General features: G+C 43.6%; 2 protein-coding genes across 10 annotated transcripts in view; both read left to right on the top strand.

The window, feature by feature from the left end:
* LOC111837852 (1-phosphatidylinositol 4,5-bisphosphate phosphodiesterase beta-1-like) overlaps positions 1-6049 on the top strand; it is a 118799-nt gene extending 112750 nt beyond the window's left edge. For 4 of the 5 annotated variants that reach the window (XM_023800265.2, XM_072702801.1, XM_072702802.1 and 1 more), the window contains one exon: positions 3311-6049. In XM_023800265.2, the coding sequence (XP_023656033.1) occupies positions 3311-3535 (225 nt within the window). In that variant the 3' untranslated portion in view covers positions 3536-6049. The remainder of the gene's footprint in view (positions 1-3310) is intronic. The other variant, XM_023800274.1, reaches the window with a different exon arrangement.
* Positions 6050-18821: 12772 nt separating this feature from the next.
* LOC111837866 (1-phosphatidylinositol 4,5-bisphosphate phosphodiesterase beta-4) overlaps positions 18822-20493 on the top strand; it is a 50648-nt gene continuing 48976 nt past the window's right edge. For 2 of the 5 annotated variants that reach the window (XM_023800338.2, XM_023800296.2), the window contains exon 1: positions 18822-18953. The gene's annotated coding sequence lies outside the window, so the exon portion shown is untranslated. Of the gene's footprint in view, positions 19018-20493 lie in introns of all 5 variants that reach the window. The other 3 variants (XM_023800315.2, XM_023800306.2, XM_023800325.2) reach the window with 3 other exon arrangements.

The raw sequence follows: 20493 nt of genomic DNA, 5'->3' as shown, positions 1-20493 counted from the left end.
AGGGCACAGTCAGGACGCCTGGGGTTTGATTAGTCGCACAGTGATTTGTGTACGTCCAGCTTTAAATGAGAGGTATAACTGGGTGAAATAAATGAAGAGAGCAATGTCCACAGGTATTGTGTAACCAAGGGCTGATTTCACGTACAGTGTGATACCAGAATGTCTGCACATCTGTTCTTTTGACTTAGTAACAGTATATAGTAGTCCTGCCGTATCCGCAGGCGATATGTTCCAAGACCTACCACAGATGACAGCGAACCGTGCGTGGAACCCATATATAATGTGACTTTTGTGTGCACACATATGGTAAAGTGTAATCGACAAATTACGCACAGTAAGACATTACCAACATTAAATACCACAATAATATAGTACATTGTACCTTATTATACAGTACTGTGCAACTGTACTCACTCGAATGAATGGGATTCTGACTTTTAAGCCTAATTCTCAAGAGACTGTAGAGCAATGGAAAAAATATCACGTATCAAGGGCTGACGAAGCAATGAAAATCGTGCTTTTTATACCCCTCAAAGATTTTTTTTGAACAGCGGTAAACTGTAGTTACTGGAACCCAACATATATAGTCCACATGCAATCCACAGCAACGCTAGTGTTAAAGGATGGTGCCTTCTGTCTCCATAAGCCAGCAACTCATTGCCTGAGCTCTCCACCCAAGTTCAGCCACTCCCAAATGCACTGGCTCCCTTGGAAAACAGGTCATTTGACTCGCCTGGGTAAATTCATGCTCATTTCTTGCTTACAGTGTCATTCCAATGTAAATCTCTTTGTTTTCTTTTGGTTCTCTGGTTATTAATGTTTGATTTGCTGGGGCAAAGCCTGCTGGCCACACACAGAAAAGCGTTTTACCTGATGTGGCCGTTTGCATGTAGAAAAGCCTGCAGACTGCCTACAGCAGCAGCAGCAGCAGAGACTCTGTGCGCTCGCTTCCCATAAGTGGGATTTCCCAGCGAAACCCCACAGTAAAGAGGCGAAGCAGTCAGGCTTGAGGGCTTACAGTGTATGGTGAGGAGCTCCGAATTTATGCAAATCTGTACACACATTTGAGAAAACAGGGTCATTTTTAAACATTAATAATAATTTAAAACAGCCACCCACCTCCCCATGTATGAAACCGTGTTTATGTTTATGTGTTGTGTTGTGTGTATTTAGGCGTATAGTTAATTTTTCATTAGGTTTGGTTTGTGTTTTCTGATAGGGGGCAGGGAGTTCTCGGAAATGCAAGACACACTCTTGGGGGTTGTGGGGGGGGGGGGTGGATGGACTGATCCTGCAAGAGTGTTTCAGGCATGAACCTGGTGGTCTTCTGGTCCTCTTCATTTGAAAGACATCCGCTTTGGCCAGTTGCTTGCCCGCCAGAACGAGAGCGGAGTCGGAACCACGGGACGAAATGCAAAGTTGGGCTGTATTGTGAAGTGACCTTCCGTGGGAAGTCAAGATTTAATTCCACATTATTGCTAAAAATCTACTCAGATTTTTTACCCCATTACATCTTGTTTATATGGAAACACAGCAGTAGCATGGTACCTGTTCTCAGGCAGGCCGCTTTGCTAACTGTGTTGTCCAAACAAACAGTTTCGTTAAAAGGTCACATGTAGGTCAGCATGGCCTGGCGTGTTGACCGGCTCACACTCGTACCCCCTGCCAGTCTCACACACGGCAGGGTGAATCAAAAGCAGCCGCTCCACTCTCCTGTAGTTCATGCTCACCGTGACCTTTTTAGACACTGCAGAACCCTCAGCAAACTGCGGTGGCAGCAGCGAGTCCCCGTCCGCGGGTGACCGCTGCCCGTAGGAGGTGCCGATGCCCTAGAAAAGGCAGCAGCTAGCAACCCAGCGGTGTGACCGTCTCGGATCAACGCTCTCCTGGCGTCCATGTGCTTTGAAATGTTTGCCTGTGGTTTGAAAGCGTGACCGAATGAAAAGTTTGGGTCCGAATGAGATGGGAACTTCCCACCCTGTGAGAACAAATCGGGAGGGTATATCCCGGAGAAACCCTGTCAGTGGGTTAGACATATTTCTTCTGCTGTCCATCGTGGCTCCAAGCAGATCAGAATATCAAGCTGAACAGAAGACAATATAAGCCCCAGCGGAAGCTCCTTCACTTTTTTTCCAAATTAATTTCTGTTATTTCATCGGAACATGGTGAGGTTGCTCTTCTCTGACACAATTTTTGGTGCTTTTCATTAATTATAGGGTTCCCCAGAGATAGAGTCTGGTAGTTAAACAGTGAAATAAGCATTAAGGCAATTATTGGAGTAGAATTAATGCAATTACATAATCTTTAATCATGATATGAATCTGTGACAGTGAGAAAATAATGTCTGACTTCAAGGAAAGGCACTTTTATGGGGAGACAAGACAGGATAAGAATACTGTAAGATTTAGGGGCAGTATCAGCAGAAAAAAGGTGAAAATCCATTATGTTTTGGTGACACTTGTGATATTTTATATTTCGGACAGTTTTGGGATTACAAAAATTCCTTGAAACACTGTACTTGTACGTCGTAATGTACGGGGACATGCGTGTCAATAACACTGATTATTGATCATCCTCCTTATAAGCCTCCTTACATTTCCTGCTCCCTAAGCAAAAGTATTGCGTAAAATCTGTCTTCGCATGACGCAGAACTTACCACTGTAGTACCAGGTTAAGTATTCTATATACATGTAGTGTGAAATTGTATATTAAGTATATTTATGCAATGCACAAAGATAGATTTCATATTTTATTTGTGTGTGTAATACATATAATATATATACTGTTATAATTGTATAAGTATTGATTTCTAATATGCAAAAATAGATTTCATATTTTATATATATATATATATATATATATATGTATATATGTGTTATTTATATACATATATATATACGCACACACAGGTACTCATATTTTCGTGTTCATATTTCATTGTGCATGGTCATTAAAGAGAAAAAATGAATTTGAAATAATAATTGGCATCTTGGCCTCGCATGAAGGTGAGTTAAAATGCGTTGGCCTGTTGTTTTTGCGGCGGCATGCTGACGGCCTTCGAGTGTCCGGCCGACGTACGGTGTGAAACTGGGCGTTGGAGCGCCACTGCTACAAGGCAGGTGTGAGGCCAGGCCAGAAGGGCCTGTGAAGTGGGTTTGCGATAGACCACAGCTGCCGCTTACATGCACGGATGCATTGCGTGAGGCACAGCGAATGTGCTAAACCAAAAAGAGAGGCATGAACGTTCCCTCCAGCTCATACTACTCTAGCCGCTCCATAATCCTGCCGCTTTTCTCTCTCTCTCCGGTAGCTTCAGCACGACTTGGACCAGGAATATCAGGACAAGTTCCGCCGACTCCCGGTGGAGATTCAGGAGTTTGTCCAGGACACCACTAAAGCCAAGGCGAGCGAAGACGGGGAGCCTGGCCCCCAGCCCCTCACCCAGACCGTGGGGGAGCCCCACACCGCAGGCCAGTCTGAGGAGGACGTTGAGGACGACGAGGGCGTGGAGAAATCCTTCGACACACTGCTCTAGGCCGCTTCTCCGCCAACATTGTCCTCAAACCCTCACTGTCTGTCTGTTTCACAGTTTTGTTTTCCTGCCACCCGTTGCCATGGACGCGTCTCCCGGTTACGGAAGCGGCCTGTCACCTGGGTGCTGACGGCAGGAGCCCCAAGCGTGAATGCTGCCCCCACCCCAACCCCCAACCCACTGTGCCCACTATCTTGCAATATTATCAGTGAGAGTATAGCAACAGTGCAGCCAGTCTGCGAGAGAGATGTTCTCCGCTTGTCAGCGTTTAGAAATGCGCTAAGTAAAGAAAATAACTGAATTAATGGTGTTAAGGAAAAAACAGAGGAAGGGGGCAGCCAAAGGTGTTATGTGGACAGACGCACCCAGAATGTGGCCCAGTGTATCACTAGTGCGAGGTCCCATGTTCCCAGTGCCGTCCAACCGGGGAACACGCCGTCACTTTGCTGTACGGAGTGTGCAGCAGAGCAGGAGAGAGAGAACGCGTACTGTATACTGTATACTGTATACTGAAACGTCGTAAGGTATCTGCAAGCTCACCTGGCTTGCCGCGTCCAATTTGTCATTTTGACCCACAGGAATATCTGTTGCTGCTGTTAATATGATTTTCTTTGTATACTGTGTACAAAACAGTACATCTTTTATATCTTTTGTTTTTCCCATTTTTAAAAAAATGTTTGACTTTCAGAATTTTAATAAGTAGTTATGCATTATGTGGTAATCAGATAAGATTCAGAGATGCAGGAAAGAGAAATCTGCTCATGATGTAAATGGTATCTGTAAACGGAGAGCCTCCATCTCTTTGTGTAGAGGTAGTTCGACTTGTTTTGAGTTTGTAGAAAAATTTAAACTGATGTACACTTGCACTTGAAGAAGATCACGGTATTTGTGTGGATATGTGGAAAGGTAAAGGTCCCCTGCACAGCGACAGCCCCCCCCCCACACACACTCTGCCTGGGACGCCTAGCGAGCGACTTGCGTAGTAAGAGAAGGTAAAGGGTGTATTTCCTTCAGTTCCAGCATTCAAGAGAAGGTTGAGGTAAACAATGTGTATACATAGATATATACTTATGTATCTATTACAAATATGCTACATATATATAATATATATAAGTTACAATATTTTGTATTTTAGGTTTTTTTTTTATTATTAATAAACTGGGGAATTACAGTTTCTGCCTTGATTGAGATTTTGAGCTGTTTTCATCCTTCATTTATTGGACATATTTATAATGCATAAAATGGAAATACTGTAGGTTCTTAATTTGTTTAAAGTTTACATTGAAAGGTAATAGACTAAGAAGGTGAGATTGTACTAAAGAAGACTAGAGAATTATATAGGATTCCTTAAGCGATGGCTGCCAGCATTTGTGGGTTTTAGCCCTGGTGTCTCCTGATTGGCCCATCGTTTCCTGTTTTCTGCCATCTGTACTAAAGAGGTGATGTTAATATGGCTCAGTGGTGTCTTTCTTTCTCATGGCCTTTCTTCCCTTCATCCCTCTTGCCATGTTTGGAGTCCCCCTCTTTTCCTGTGGTTTAGGTCACCCCTCTTGTATCATGTTTTCATGCAGGTAGTCGTCAGCTCTGTAATTTCTACCGTTTTTATTCTGTAATTTAAAAAAAAAAAAAGTTAAATGGCGGTAGAAGCTGTAATTGATACATTTTAATATATGAGGCTCCAGTGAAGGATTTCTTTTTATTTAGTGGATGGCTTGTATGATTGTCTGAAAAGATATGCAGACTACAGTGTTCTGTGGTAAACAGGAATTGTCATAATTTAAAAAACTCAATAAATATGTTAATTATGGGAAAACAGTTTGGTTGACTGACTTAGTGACAGAGATGACAAACATGTTAATTGAGCCTTATTGCTTGTTCATCTCTGAAGTAAGTGAAGGGTGTTTTTCATGTAATATTTACAGCCTGAAAGCGAGATATCACTAGGGCAGAAATTACCCATGCCTGTATTTTTCATATTGTCACCTTCCTTCATATATTCACACAGACACATATGTGCAAACTATATAGTTTTATAACTGTATGTGATTTAGTCAACAGATATACAAAAAATTTGGAAAAATGGAACTTGATTCAGTAAATACTGTACAGTGCTTAAGTCGTTGTGCTGATTTCTTCATGCAGTGTCGCACATTTTCCAGCATCCGTCATTTAGTGACCAGATTTTAAAGCTTCAGAATAGATGCATGTTTACAATTAATCCCTGTTGTACAAACACCTTTAACTCAATGTTGCTTTAGGAGTGCAAAACAGATTATGTTCTAAGTAGTGTTCTACCAGAAATTTTACACATAATTTAACATTTTGATCACTATCCACGCATAAACTGTTTTAGTCTTTACTTGAATGAAGTTTACACTGTGATGTGAACATGGGTTCCAAAATGAGTCCCGAAGAGGAATTTGTGGGCAATGGGATGTGTTTGACCTGTTTAATGTTGAATGTGTGAAATGCATTCTTGTGTATACTGTCACTGTATTAAAGCTGTATTTCAATAGACCGCAGACTGTTTCCATCCTGCGACTTCCTCAAATCATGGTCATCTTTCATTCATCCCTGAACACCCCCTGCCCCTTCCACATGTCTCAAACAATGTCCAGAATGGGCTTGAGTTGGAGTTGCTTCACACTGATCATTTAAGCCTTTAAATGTCCAAGAATCAGGAAAACATGCTGTGAACAATACATGAGAAGAGTGTCCTCTCTTCTCTATGTGTTAAGTTATTTTACTTGCAAGAAATTACCATTCCACTTGTTCATAAATGTCATATCAAGTCTGGGCCTAAACATGATTTATGGTATCTGGCGTTTGTCTCAACAATCATCATCTTTTATGACCGCGACGTGGCATAACCCTAATATGGCACGCAGTTTGAAAATGTGTTAAAAAAAAAAAAGTTGAAAACTTTGCCTTACAAATTTGTCATATTTACATACATACTCCATTTGCATTTATGCTTTTGGTATGTTAGTCAGGACAAAGCCTTCCCCTCTTCTCACAGTGACAAGTGCTGTACAGTCAGAGAGGCTGATTGTTTACTTAGCAGATCCATTTATCCAAAGCACCATACATGCCTTTTTGAGAAAGCAGGGTCAGATAATCCCCAGCGCAGGGGGTTAATGGCCTTGAAGTCACTCTACTGCTAGTGGGATTTGAACCAGTGACCTTTTCATCACAAGTACAGCACCCTAGTGCACTGAGCCACACAGCACCTGAGCTCAGTCATATGTGTCACATCCCCAGCATTGTCTGCAGATGCTGGAACTGAACCAGAATATTCCTCGATTGAACCACAGAGGCCAAAGAAACAGGAGATCCAATGTCTCCTTGTCCATCAGCTCCTCTGGTCGTTCCACATATACTCATTCTATTCTACCCATCAGATTAAACTAATTAAGGATCTTCATGCCCATAATTAGCTGAATCAGTTGTACCCGAGGCGAATAGCACAGATATGTGGAAGAGCTACAGGGAGACATACGGAAATCACTCTTCCATATGCGCATCGTCAGAAGAGCCCGAAATAACACCTTCCTTACCCACAGATATGTAGCTTACATGATATTTTCCAGTATACTGTAAGAGTGGAGCCACAAAACCATCTATCCTTGATATAAAGTCTAACATTAAAAGTTCATAAGTTCTACTATGCGCATATTTATTAGTATGTTCGTCCTAACGCTCTGCTAATGTTACCATATGTAATATGCTTTTCATTCCTAGCTGCACAGGCAAATTGCAAATACATTTCGCTACTGTAAAACTATGTTTAAATACAAAAAATTAACTCAAGTTTTTCACCTTTGGTGACCCAGAGCCTTACATCAGTCCTCAAATCCATAATTTGCACCTATGCATTTATTAGACATCTGATTGGTTGGTCCTGCCTCCTTTAGTTGCTTGGACCCACTTCCTCTACTATCTGATCTTCTACTACGCTACCTCTCTGAACCAATTGTTTTTCCTTCTGCTCTCAGAACATTTTTGTGAAAGTAAAATTCCCATGAGTGTGCAATTCACTTTCTAATCATGCACCTGTGTAGTTCACTTCCTGGTCGTGTCCAAAATGTCAGTCTTGTTTGCTATGTTCTTATCATTCTGTTTCTGGGTTTTGGTTTTGCATGGTTCCTTAACAGGGACCCTGGATGAACCCCCCCCCCCCCCCCAAACACTGACAGATACAGGAAAAGACAACACTGAATCTTTCTGCTACACGTGGGTTACTAACCTACTTTTGAGACCAGTGTACCACCAGGGCAGGTCGAGAAGGGCTGAAACTCTAACTATGAAGATAACTAAAATATAGTTACTTATGTTTCTTGCTCATTACGAATGCATCTTGCACATGACACAAATTAAGGAATAACTTTGATTCAAACAGAAATGTTATAAGAATTTGCTTCCTGCCTTCATAATAATAAGAATAATAATAAGAGAATAATAGAGAATAATATTGGTCAGTAGAAAACATCAGGAACAGAGACAGAGGAACTTTGACGCAACTCAGAAGATGTTTTAGAAATATGGATATTTAAAATAAATGTGTTGGCGAGTATATTGAAAGAAGTAAGTTTAGTGTGTTAAGTAATTTCTTGATCTAAAGGTAGGATGGAAAATCAGAGCTGAAAATACCAAGGAATTCATCAAGGCAGAACCAAACATCCCTGAGGCATGAGTAATCAATCATGCAGTCGGTAGTCAAGCATGATGTTTGTTCTAGTGGCATCAACCATGAACTGACGGCTTTTAAGGATTTCAGGGGAATGGAGGGGTGTTAGTGAAGCGGGTAGGGCTGGTTACTCAGTGTTCGACTAATTCATAACTAACTTGTAAATAGAACCTTCTTCCTGCTAATTATTTTTCGTTCTATGGAGGATTACCAAATGTGAGGATTAAGGTATGGAAACGTTCAGAGTGCCCAGTGTTCAGGGGGTGCCCTGTGCCTTGGCTGTACCCCGGAGGTCCCCTCATTCGCAGCCAGGCAGGCTGCACAGTCAGTGAGAGTCTGGTCCCTCAGCTCTCTCTTGTGATCAGTTGTCTTATGAAGTACGTTTGTCCCGTATGTGTGAACAGGAGGATGAGATTCTGCCTTCAGGGGTCTACAGGTTATTGTAGACCCTACAATTCTAGAGTAGAACCAGCAGACAGGCTTTCAAATCTCACACACTGACCGTGACACACAGGCTTTGCTCCTAACAGAAGTAATCTCACTCACGGACTTTTGATGAAACTTGAGAGCCCAGTGTCTCCGTGGTAACGGCAATCCCCCACTAGCTGTCATTTGTATCATGTAAACACCACAAAAAATGTATATTTTTCAAATTAATATGAATATGAATAAAACGAGGAATTATTAATAAGTCCAGGACACAGGGGATGCTCCTGTAAACAGCCCAAGAATCCCACCGAAATTAAGCCACTATTTTATGCAATTCAATTACCGATTTTATGGCCAATTAAACTTCTAAATGAATCTATAGATGACGTAACCTCCGTCACTCAGAGGGATGTGAACGGAGCCATATGGTACGTCAGCCTGAATGCCAATTTCGCTCTGTACGTACAGAGGCACATTACCATGATCAGAGGCCTCCGCTACTATTTACAGTCATCTGCCGTGGGGATTAAAATAGTATCACACAAGGTTAGTTGAAGTGCCTTTGGAGCAGAAACTCTGGGCTTCAGCCGTGCATTAAAACACCCCCGTATTTGTACAAGCACATTTTCTGTACATTGTTTTTCCGCTTAATAAAAACATGGTCGTAAATAAGCAGTCACACCCTTGAAAGTGAATTAATATTTTTCACGCTTGTTATTTAGGATGCCTAATCTCCTGCAGTCCATCTCCTCATCCCTTACTGCCCCCCCCACCCCCCCGATGGTTGCTGAAATACGCTGCATGGAGATCCAGCGGTCGCTCCTGTGTCACAGACGCCCTGCCGCGGACCTCGTCTCTCCCACGCAGCCTCTTCGCACCTCACAAAATCATGTAGCTTTTTTTTTTTTTAAATTATAATGTTTCACCTCGGCGCACCATGAGTGACCCAACACTGCTCCCCCCAGCATCCGCTCCACGCCAACGTGCCGAAGGCCAGGCAGGAACGGATAAAGAAGCTCGCAAGGAATGCGACACTCGCTGCAGGCGTGTCATCGCATTCCAGCGACCAGGAACCAGCTAATTAACTTTCTGCTGAGGTCAGAACCTGAGATAACATCCCTTCCTTATGATCCTGAAGGTTGTCCAAACACATAACCCCCCCCCAAAAAAAGAAAAAGTATGGCCCATCTGTTCAGGGCAATGGGTCCCATTAGGTGGTTGTGTTTTAATGAATCGCACAGTAAGAAAAATATGAAATTTGTGCTCGTGTTCAGATTTAAATGAAGATCAGCTTTCTAATGCTATTTGGCAGCACTGCTTCTTCCGGGATGTCAAGATCTGAATTTATCACTAAAGCCTGGAAAGCAAAAGGTGATAATAGTCACATTTTTATAAGATGAAAGATTGATCCCCGTGGGAGGAAATTTCCTTTTTAGATAATGGGCACAGAAGCGTTCAGTGAACCTCACTGGCTATACATATCTTCCTGGTGTCCATCTTGCGGTGTTATTGTAGAGATAATTGTCTTCACGAGAAACTTCATAATTCTGTCTGGGGTTAACTAAGAACAACACAGAAAGAGTCCAGTCAAACTGAGGGAATTGCCTCTATGTACAGCCAGATAAATTTGTGTTGTTTTTTGGAATTATACTAACAAGTTTGTCAATAACAACACAAGATACACAAAAAAAGTCATTTTTGGCTTTCGGCAAGTCATGTGATTATTCTTAATTGTCGAAGTGCGGTCTGATTTGCATACCTTTTGCTCACGAGCAGACGCCTGTGGGTAATTATCCTGTGTAAGGGAATCCCTGAGGTGTGCGGTGAGCAGTTCTTGCCATTTCAGCACCCCCCCCCCCCGTGAGCCACACTGATCCTTGACTTGCATTCAGTTCCTCCATCCAATTTCCGTTCAGTTCCTCGAATCAAGGTCCATCCCTGGCAGCAAGCGCGTGAAAACACGCCACCGTGTGGCTCAGAATGTCACGCATTGAAACCACACAGCTTGCAAATGAGACCCTGGGGGGCTGGGTTTTTCTGTTCCTTACAGTATGTCAAACCTTTTCAAATATGAGACGGGTGCGAACTGACTTCAAATCAAGCCGTGCAGAGCTGCCCCCCACCCTCTGGCTCCTACATCCTGGCTTAAGTTCCAGATAATTCTCACCCAGTACTGCAGTCCAGGGTAATAGACAATGGATGGATGGAAACAGAACTGAACTGGGATTAAAAATTGGCCCTGTGATTTGAGGCCCCCCCCACAATAAATTTGACATTTGCACGTGGAAGGGGGTGTCCCACGATAAGCCTGTCTGTCGACCCAAAAGTTGCATTGTGCGCCAGATGACACACAACAAAGGTCTGCGAGCAGGAACCACGACTGCCCTTGTGTGCAGTACATTCTGCCGTTTCCATTCTATGAGCATGCAGATCGATTAACTAACCTTAACACTTCTTTGACAAATGAATCACCTTATTACACTACACGAGTGTGTAAATGTTACCTTTACGTTTCATTTTCCCACCCAGGCAGCAAACATTTGCATCCCTTTATTTAAACCTTTATTGCCTTATTTGCGTGCTTGAACATATCCACACATGAGGCAAAAGATCCAAAGGAATTCTTCTCACATTTCCATTTTTATCTGAACCTGCTAATTGGGGGGGGAAAATGTCAAGGAGTGTCCCGGATAACTAGCTGGCAAACACCCCGCATTCCTGAAGAGGTTATGAAGGGACACGAACATGCAAAGGAGCCGGCGATCCCACGGAAAGTGCTGGAAAGGTTACGCAAGGTCCCAGTGATGCGAGAACATGCGGGAGCTGGGTGGGGGGAGGGGAGAACAGGAGCAGGAGATAAAACCTCACTTGGGGAAATTCACACCACAGCCTGCAGGGTGTGACTTCTGCAGCACAGGTGTGGTTCACTCTGTGCATTTTCATCTCTAGGCTTTTGGACGATAATATTACCCGCCCATGAGTGAGTTCCTACCCGCAGTCACAGCGTGAGTTTAGGTTTGGCCCTAAATGCCCACAAAGATGGTGCTTTCCAATCCCACACCATGTGTGCCATGGTGTGTCACCTTTATTTAAACATACAGATCTGACTGGGCACACTGCACATTATGTAAATACCGATTTACTGGTTGCAATCTGCACTGATTTGCACTACTGATTATATTTTGAAGTATTTTATTATCTTTTATTTTTTTATGTTCTGTGATGATTCGGATTGGATAATTATCTGTTGTCATTGACAGAAAGGAGCTGTCAAGTTCAATTTTGAAAATTTAATGTCACTTGTATCTGGAACACACTGGAATAAATGAGTTCTCCCCGTGTCGTCGTGGGGTTTCCTCCTGGTGCTCTGGCTTCCCCTCACAGTCCAAAAACATGCTGAGGTTAATTTGAGTTACCAAATCGCCCATAGGTGTGCATGTGTACAGGAAATGGATGGATGGATGGAATTATGATCATATAAATATCTCTCTCTCTCTCTCTCTCTCTCTCTCACACACACACACACATGCACACACACACACACAAATAACATTTTCTCTGGTAGATTCTGGCTCAGCAGACTGCAGCAGTTTATCATAACGATGACTGCCTGCAGTGGCGTGCTGTTTGTGGTCTCCGGGCAACATAAAATTATGTGGATATTAAGATTACATCTGTGACAAAAAAGAAACTTTTTTTTCTTTCTTATCTTTAATAGCATAATATGTATGTGTTTTGTTCCCCAAGTGTGCTTTGGCAATATTGTTTCTTATGGTCATGTCAATGGGCGCATTCACACTGCAGGAACTTATTTCAGGAACCAGAAACTTTTTTCCAGAACCAGGAACTTTTGTTGTGTTCACTCCACAGGAACTTGATTGTAGTTCCTCAGAGGCAGTTCCGGAACCGTTTTTTTTTTTAGTGCCTACTCCAAACTCGGTACTTTTCATCCGAACACAAAGTACTTACAGCGATAACTTGATGATTTGTTGACCACAAGCACTGGCGCTAAAACTTGGAAGTTATGCAGAAGTGTGGAGAAAATAGATTAATTAGCAGAGCAAAAATTGAGCAGATGGAATAATTTTTTTACCTCAATTACAGTTAATGAATTTTCTTTTTTGCTTGCATCTCCATATTTCTGTATTAGTCATTTATAACCAATATACTCTTGTCTAATATCACAGGTGCGGCAGTGAAACTTGGCAGCGCTGATTAGCAGAATAACATTAAAATAGTTTTCACTTCTGTAAAACTGAAAGATTGATCTGGCAGTCAGATTTAATAATGACATATATACATGTCGTAGATCGTATGAATAAAATATAAATAAAAGGCTGTGTTCCGTTTTCATCATGAATAACTTGACAAAACAACCTGTTCACCCTCCATTGTTTTGGCATGGTAAAGCAGTTTTGAATTATGTGAAGTTTAAGCTATGGGCTTCTTGTGTCTCCCTTGCTTATTTAGCATAATGGTCACAGTTCTGTGGTGCGGCGATTGACCAGGAACTTGTAACCAGGAACCAGGTTCTGCAACTAAATTTGATGTGAAAGCGCCTAATACAGCAAGCCTATTTGAACCGAATACCCAGGTTCAATGATTTACCTTGTGTGGTCTTCTTAAAATAGCCTTGAAGGCTATATAGGTATTTAAAACTGGAGCTTTTCCTCTGGATGTGCACATCTTCCAACTTTTTTGTGTACTGTGTAGCACTTGATTACTCCCCCGTTGTTCAGACGTTGCAAGTCAATTTCTGCTCTGTTATGCAGTCTGTGTGTTGATTTGCTATAAAACCTCCTTTTTTCCATCTGCAGACGGGCCTTTCTTCCTTTATCAGTGCGAAGATACTCAGAACTAGGCTTAAGAATAGGACCTAACGACTCCAATGGTCAATGGCAACCTTCGACCGTATCATAGCAACATCCACAATCACAGGTTTCAAACGGTATGTGATGCCTGCCTCTGATGTATCTACCGGAGAATCATAGGGTCACTAGCACCATTTACCTGCTTCAGGTTGGAAGGCCTCTTTGAGGAGAGCCAACTCGGCCAGGGTTTACATGTGAAATAAAAGCACTCCCTGTTGTGCTCTGATTCAGGTCATACATTGTCCTCCAGGTATCCATGAAGGCAGATAAGCACTCTGAGTTTTTCTGATTGCTTCTTCCTCGTACACTTCACAACAATTGGCAAGAAACATGGTTGCTTTGAAATTACTGGTGCTTGATTACACCCTGTTAGGTGCCGATCAAGCCACAGACTTGGAGGTCCAAGCTGTCCGGATGGTGGACACAACACTCTGGTTTGCTGATCTTAAGGTGGATGGTGTGAGCGTCACACCACTGTGTAACATCTCCATGAGCCAGCTGTGGCCAATCATTCGGGCCGACGGAAGTCTCAGTGGTTGGTGGCAAGCAAGTTTGTGTGGCGTGACTTCAAGAAGGATGTCTGGGATTGGAAGGCAGCTTGTGTTGCATGCCAGAGGACCCCATCGGCTCCATTTGTTGTGCTTGCCCAGCGTTTTGAGCATGTTAATGTTGACATTGTTGGGCCCCTTTTCTGATTCCATGGCCTCATGCATCTGGTCACCGTAGACAGGATGACAAGGTGGCCATTTGACAACCACTTCCACCACTAACGTGACCAGAGTCTTTATCCGCTCCTGGGTGGCCCAGTTTTGCACACCTTCTGACATCACCTCTGACTGGAGTGTGCAGTTCACCTCGGAATTGCGCACTGAGGTGGCGCTGAACCTGCTGCATCGCATTACCACTTACCACCCCCAGGCCAACAGCCTCTGCAAGCGATTCCCCCAATTGCTGAAATCAGGCGTTAAAGTGACAGTGACCAATGACTGCAGACTCGACTGTTTGCCGTGGGTGCTGTTGGAGCTGAGGACAGCCCCCAAGGAAGACTTACAGGCCTCATCTGATGGACCGGTGCGTGGCCAGATGCTCCGGGTCTCAGGGGTCACTACCTACCTTCGCATCTCAGCCGCGTTCTATCCTGCTGGACAAGGCCACTGCATTGAAGCCTGGGCCACAAGTCATCACGGCTCATCCAGTCCTGGATTCCATCTTCCCTGCAGCTGGCGAAATATGTAACCGGGACCCACTGAAGCCACCGTATGATAGGCTGGTGCAGGTCCTGGAATTAAAGAACAACACGTCTCTGTAAACCAGCTCAAACCAGCACACAGGGACCTAATTCAGCATTTCACCCCCACCGATACCGCTTGTAGGTGCCGGCTCCCCACCCACCAGGTCACGGCGCCGGGGGTGGTTCCCAGGTGGCCTCTGATCGCAGCCTCACAGGTACGAACGCGGGCGGGTCGAGTAATGCGGACTCCGCCCAAGCTGTCAATGCCTATGCTGGTGAATTCTGGGGGGGAGGGGCTTGGGGGCTGGGTTGGCAGTGGACTATACCACATAATGTGAAGACGTGGAATTCACTCAACATCATTTGCCAATGACGTGTGCTGTTGCAACAGTAATTTGCTGAGTTTTTCTGAGTGCAAAATTTCACTGTTTTATAAAGCGACCATCAAGAAGTACATTTCTTTGCTCAGAAACCCCATAGCTGCTTTCAAAATGTATAACATTTCATCTAAGCTGAAGAAACACTTTTCTTTCAGCTGTGAACAATGTTTGCCTTTGTTTTATTTAGCATTTATTTTTATTTGTTTGATACAGTATCAGCAGAAATGTCTTACTATAAAAAAAAAAATGAAGACAGCCATGTTCAAGGGGCTTACAGTTTAATATTTAGCTGACATAATTCACCAAAAAGGTGTCTTGGTGGATAATGGAAACAAGACCTCTGTATATAATGTTTTTTGAGAAATGTCATTTTCCTAGATGTTTCACATGAAAAATCCATTTAAGTAGGCCGTGAATGTGAGTAACAGGCAGAGTGATCTGCTCCATCGAGGAGGGAGTGATCTTAGCTGACCTCCGCGTTTCCTAGTTACCTTTGGCCCCAATCATTTTGGATAAAACAGCCCTCACTCCTCAGGAAAGGGACAGAAAGGGAGTACAGTTCATGCCGTGCATAAAGAAACACTGTCCTTCAGTGACTGTTTGAAAAAAAAAATAGGCAAGGTCACGTGTGCCACTCGATTCGTACATGAGAGACTGTTTAAAATGGCTTCGAAGATTTGATTTAGCTGAGCATTTGTGCTCCCAAAATGGCAATTTCCGTTTGTAGGTTAACAAGTTCACGACTAGGACACACCCATGTGTGCGGAGATACTGCGTGTATGCTGAAACGATTCTCACCCTCAGGGAGCTTCGTCCAGAGACTTACTCTGTTTTTATTCGGAAATTATCTGTTACTGACATCCTTATTCCTCTGGCTGAAAGTCAACACTGGCTCCAAAAGATCTCTCAAAAAGAATCCTATGAATAACTGTATTTATTAGCCATCTAATAATAATATCTACAGCACCATAAGCATAATCTTCAAATGAACTTTACAGTGCTACTGTGGTATCTTCTAACAACTGTCTGTATTCACATGATTACTGATATTTCAGGAAAGACTTATTCCAACATTCTCTATCTGTAATGTATGTGTTTTTCTGGCAGGTTCATCATTACATTCAACCACATATGTTTAATACACTAATAAACTCTTTAAGGTTGTAATTGATGTGCATTCAGTCTCTCTCTCTCTCTCTCTCTCTCTCTACTCCCATTTATCTGTGAACTGTTTTCAATACTATTTTTTTAATGACAATTAAAATGACAAAGTGTCTGTCAGACTTGCTTGAACAAATAAAAAACATGCAGTGTAGGAACGTTAGCTTTCTGGTATTTTGTTAGTGTCTGTGTGCATTACATTACAGCCACGTTTCCAAACCAATCATATCACAGTGAGACATTTTTTGTGAGCTTTGCTGAAAATGACTCATCCTTATAAAAAGCACAGTTGCCAAACCTCAAACTTGTGTTTTCATAAACACTGCGGAAAACAAATCTCCCAACAGATTGTCGCCATCCTGCACCCTTTTAAAATGAATCTCAGGTGGATTTTTTTTTCAGTTCTGTCATATCACAGTGTCAGGGCTTATTCAGCTAGTTAATGATACATGTAGCGAAATTCTCTGGATACCTGTACTATTTGATTATGTGTTTTGGAACAGCACATCACTGAATGAAAATTATAGATATGAAATGATCTGGCGTGTGCTGTCATTGTTCAGATCTTACTAAATTGCTTTAATATGGAGTCTTTCTGGGTACAGTCTTGATTCATGCAGTGGTGGCTTGATGGTTAGGGTAGCGCACTTGTAATTGAAAGATTGCAGGTTCGAATCCCCCACCAGCAAGTCACCACTGAGGTACCCTGAGCAAGGTACCGTCCCCAAGCACTGCTCCCCGGGCACTGAATTAGCTGCCCCCTGCTATGTCACGAAAGTCACATATGGGTCAAATGCTGAGGACACATTTCGTTGTTGCGCACTGTGTGCTGTGGTGTGTTGACAATGATCACTTAATTCTAATTCTTTTCTTAGAAGGTTCAACATCCAGATGTTGCCAGAAGTCATGTGGTAAAGATGAAATGGTAATCAATGTAAAAGTGAAACCAAACAAGCCAAAATCTCCCAGCAAATAGACACCAATGAGTTATTGTACTTTGCTGTTAAATTCTGGCATACAGATACCAGCTCTGATGTCAAAATTATGTGAAGCAAATGGGCAAATGTAAGTTTAGCTTGTGGTTTAACCTTTGGCTTTGAAAATAAAATTTTATAGTGAGGGCTGTTTATTTTTCTATTCTGCTTCCTCACAATAGAATTACGACACAAAGATGAGCCTGTGTTAATCATATTATCTGTCTAAAGCCCCTAATTATTCCTCACGTGATCCACTGATCTAATCAAAGCCAGCTTTGAGCAGTAAAATTTCCCTGTAGGGAATCAACTGGAACCTCTGGTGTTGTTTTAAGGGCTGTGGATCAATCCAGACCTTTTCCATAAAAGAAAATACATACAGTACTTGGATTAAAAGTTTGATGTCTGTAATGATACAAATGTGTGCATGTTTTTTTTTCACCAAGGCTTAATTATAGCAAAACCTGCAGTATCTGAACTGTCATGCTCCACAAAATCTGTGTCTGTAAGGATTCATACAAAACGGTTGCCCTGTGACTTGTCACTGTTTCTAACTGGTTACCTGCAACCACAGAACAGGTTTGTAAATGTTTCTGTTCAGAAAGTGCTGAATGCACATACCAGTGTATCTGAGGGATATTCTGTTGACACCTCGTCGCGCTTTGCATAATTTTATCCCCAGATAAAAAAAGAAAACACATATGCTTCCGACTTTCAGTTACTTTCATACTTAATAATTTACCTCACTATGTCTCAGAGACCAACCTTTAATACAACTTTGTGTGCTTTGTATGCTCTTGAAGTGACATCCTTAGACTGAGTGGCAGGCCTCCCCTCAAGGAACAGTGGGGAAAACCCTCAGTGGCGCAGTTTCGGAAAGTGTTCCAGTTTTTTCCCTGCTGAAATAACCTGCTTCGTGGCTTCCAGCAGCCTGCTTTGCCATGTGCAATCAGATTGCATGTCATGACAGTCGTTTCACCTTAGATACCACTCTGTGTGTGTGTGTGTGTGTGTGTGTGAGAGAGAGAGAGAGAGAGCGAGAGAGAGAGATCTAATTAATTACTTAATGTAAAATAATACAATATATAAAAATCGCGTATGCATTTTATTGCATGCTATAGGTATGCAATTAAAAGTATGCCCCTTATGATAACCTGCGTAAATAAGCGTATCCCATGAATGTTTATGTTGCTGTTTATAGGACCCACGGGCTTGCGGTGTCGCATCCCCTGGACCGGCTCCACTGCGCCACTCGGACCTGGATGACTCACCCACCTGATAGCCTGTCATTCAGAGGGGATAAGTGGAGCATCAACCTGGGGGGGAGGGGGTGGAGGGGGGCGCAGATAGGAACAGCCCCTCTAGAGCTCGGCAGTTCGTTCGCACCCGGGCTTTAACCCGCCCCCGACCGACCGCCTGCCTCACGTAAGAAAAAAGAAAAAAGGATGGAACGATGCCCTGTTTTTGACAGCTAAGCCGGTCAGCCAGTGGTGTGTGGCTCTGCTTGGGGGGTGGGGGCGGTATAGGGAAGTCCGAGCCCGCTTCGGGGGAGGCGGGGTGGTAATTAATGAAGGGCAGGAGGGGCGGGTGATGCGCTGAGGAGGGGAGCTCCGGCGCGTTCAGGCGCAGCGCTCACCGTCAGCCGAGGCGGCGGCTCCAGGCAGCGGCTGGCCGAGCGCTCCGCCCAGGTAAGGGGGACTCAACGCGCTCCCGGGCACCGCCGCTGTTCACCATCTTTCTATCGTTTATCCGGTAGGTTTGTGTTAAGATAAAATGGGGAGAATGCAGTGCACATGCATGTAAGATGGGGGCTAAAATGGGGGCCAGCGAGGGTAAGGGGAGCGAAGCCGCCGGCGCGGGAAGCTCCTTCCCCGTGGAGCTGGGCGAAGCGCTGGCCGATCGCAGTCCCGGAGCTGCCCTCCTGGGTTAAGCTTGCGGGGGGCAACCGGGCTCCGTGTTAACCCGTTAACCAAACTACCCGACAGCGTCATTACTTTAACGTCCACTATTTTTAGCAGCTTTTTCGTTCGTCCACGCAGCCAATCCGCGGTCTGCGCCGGACGTTCGCCGGAACCTGCCGAGCCAAACCTTCGCGTGTGTGGCGGCCGCCGGGCAGCGGGACCGCGGCGGATCGCTTTGGTTATTATGCCTGACTCAGGTCACTGCAGCTGGTAAAGCTGGGCGATGGTTAAAGATGACCAGGCTCTGCTATCCCGGGCCTGCCGGCCGTTAATGATAAACCGGCCAAGCTGTAGGACACTTACGGTCATAAAGAGGCAGGCATGGCCGTTGCCCTTTATCGTGGCAAATATCCGATAAGCTGCTGTAATGCACGGCTGCAGTCATAAAAATGCATGCACATATCAGCCGGACAGTGTTTGCATGTGTATCCTATTGCAGTCGCACGTTTTATATTGGGTAAAGTAGTTACACGCACATATTGCTGCACACGGAAAAACATAAAGGCATGCTTGGCTTTGCAGTGTATTCTTCCTTCTGACTTGTGAAATAACGAAAACAAAGCGGCGCATTGTTTTTTTTATTTTGCGTTTGATAAACCAGTAAAATGCATGGTTGCAGTAATGAAACGGCACGCATCACTTGCATAGAGAGTGTTTGCATGCAGTTTGATATGCCGCCCGCGCGAAGAAACCACGAAAAAATATATGCATCAGGACTGTTTAATCTGTTTTCTTGTGTATAAACTATACCGGTGTCCCAGCTTGAATGCTCCTGTGGCCTCGCACGCATTAAAGCATGCAGCAGAATTGTAATGTTAAAATTATGGTAGGGTGATGATAGCGGGATCGGGTCAATATAATAATAATGGCTATTATCATCATTATTATTATTATTTGTGCGTTTTTTTGGGACATTGATTTGCATGAATGAGTTTGGAAAATGCAGATGTGACCCGTTTCACACCTGTTTGTGCAGAGTCTGATTCTCTGTAATGTTTACGACGTGCTGGGAAATGCAAACACGGGATGAATTTATTTTGAAAATGCTGTTTGGTGCAGCCTTTAAGGTACGTTTTAAGAGCGCCGTGCCGCTTTTTACTGACCCCCAGCGTCTCCTTCGGACGGCGGAGGCTCATTAACTCCAACGAGGCCAATTGTGAAATTAAAAAAAGGAAAGTAGTTAAAAAAAGGTCAGTGCGATTTTATAGAGGAACCGGTGTTTAATAAGTGTGTCTCCCTACCAGAGGCGGGAATAGTGATCTCACTG

Source organism: Paramormyrops kingsleyae, chromosome 19, assembly GCF_048594095.1.
Source record: "Paramormyrops kingsleyae isolate MSU_618 chromosome 19, PKINGS_0.4, whole genome shotgun sequence".
Taxonomy (NCBI): domain Eukaryota; kingdom Metazoa; phylum Chordata; class Actinopteri; order Osteoglossiformes; family Mormyridae; genus Paramormyrops; species Paramormyrops kingsleyae.
This window is presented reverse-complemented; position numbering and strand designations above follow the sequence as displayed.